The sequence below is a fragment of the Sinocyclocheilus grahami genome, unplaced genomic scaffold (assembly GCF_001515645.1).
Source record: "Sinocyclocheilus grahami isolate Dianchi unplaced genomic scaffold, SAMN03320097.WGS_v1.1 scaffold423.1, whole genome shotgun sequence".
NCBI classification, from domain to species: Eukaryota; Metazoa; Chordata; class Actinopteri; order Cypriniformes; family Cyprinidae; genus Sinocyclocheilus; species Sinocyclocheilus grahami.
The window spans coordinates 418,623-419,861 of record NW_015505602.1 but is presented as its reverse complement, the minus strand read 5'-3'; the positions used below and the strand labels follow the sequence as shown (position 1 = coordinate 419,861).

Below are 1,239 nucleotides of genomic sequence, written 5' to 3'. Positions count from 1 at the left end.
ATCAGATTTAGTTGAACTGTTATTAAATATACAAGCTTAATTAAAATTTTACTAAAGTTGGCATGGTAAAAAAAAATCACTTTTTTAAAATTATTTTTTTATTATTGAATTAACTTTTTTAATAAAGTATTTTATATAAATAGTTATATTACAAAATATTTTAGATTTTATCTTAAAATATTAAATATATTTTAAAGGCCCGTTCACACCAAGCACGATAACTATGAATATAACGATAAAGATATCGTTCTCAATATTAAAGAATAGCATAGTTCACACCACAACGATAACGATACAGAGGATCGTTGTGATCACTTTCAAAACAATTTTTTTTCCAGCTGATGAACGATAAAACACTGACAGCCAATCAGAATCCATCCTGCTGTAACGAGCTCAAAAATTTAAAGTGGCAGACGCGTGCGCTTAGAATAAACAGATGATATTGTTTGCTGATGTGGACGCTAATATCGTTATCTTTATAGTTTATATACTTTATAGTATACTGTAAAAATAATAAAAAATAAATAATTTCATCTGACAGCAATAATTTTGCTAAACGAGTGTTTTAATGAATGAAGCGTGTACCTCGTGCCCAGTAGCGGCTCCGCTCCGCCGTGGCTGCTGAAGTCCAGTCCGTACATGTTGATTCCCAGCAGGATCTTGTGTCTCCACTGGCTGTGAGGCGCGAGCTGCAGCACACACTCTCTGACCCAGGGCAGCGGAGCGCTCGGACCCGGCCTGAAACACAACAGCATCACAGCCAATCGAAAACTTCAGGAAAAAAACTCGATGGCCAGACTGCGTGGGTTTTTCCAATAGCTAATGTTGAATTCTGGGGAACTGGGTGGCGATGGGGAGTTAAACATTTACAAAAAATATCCGTTTAAAAAAATGCGGAAAATAAATTAGTTCACATAAATGAATCACCATTCAAATATAATGACAGATTAAAAAAAAAACATCTGTTAAAGGACACTTTAAATAGGATACACAGTAACAATTTTAGCCAATTTGATGGGTTTTATTTTTTGTCTAATTGTCTTATATTGGAAACTATGGAAGTTTCCACCATTGGATAAAAAATTAAAACAATTGCAACTTTTTATCTCACAATTGACTTAAAAAATGTTTTTAAATGTAGCTGCCTAGGCAACATTTTAACGATGTAATCAAATAACTCAAACTAAAATTGAAATAAAAGTTAATAAAAACTACATAGACATTTAAAATGATTAAAAA

At 32.5% G+C, this 1,239-nt stretch overlaps 1 protein-coding gene across 1 annotated transcript in view; it reads right to left on the bottom strand.

Moving 5' to 3' along the window:
* Window positions 1–530: 530 nt before the first annotated feature.
* The window catches only part of LOC107551396 (chitinase domain-containing protein 1-like), a 7,334-nt gene continuing 6,625 nt past the window's right edge, over window positions 531–1,239 (bottom strand). Inside the window, exons 4-5 of the mRNA XM_016232979.1 lie at window positions 586–771; window positions 531–534 (exon numbers count right to left, since the gene is read on the bottom strand). Coding sequence (XP_016088465.1) covers window positions 531–534; window positions 586–771 — 190 coding nt within the window. The remainder of the gene's footprint in view (window positions 535–585; window positions 772–1,239) is intronic.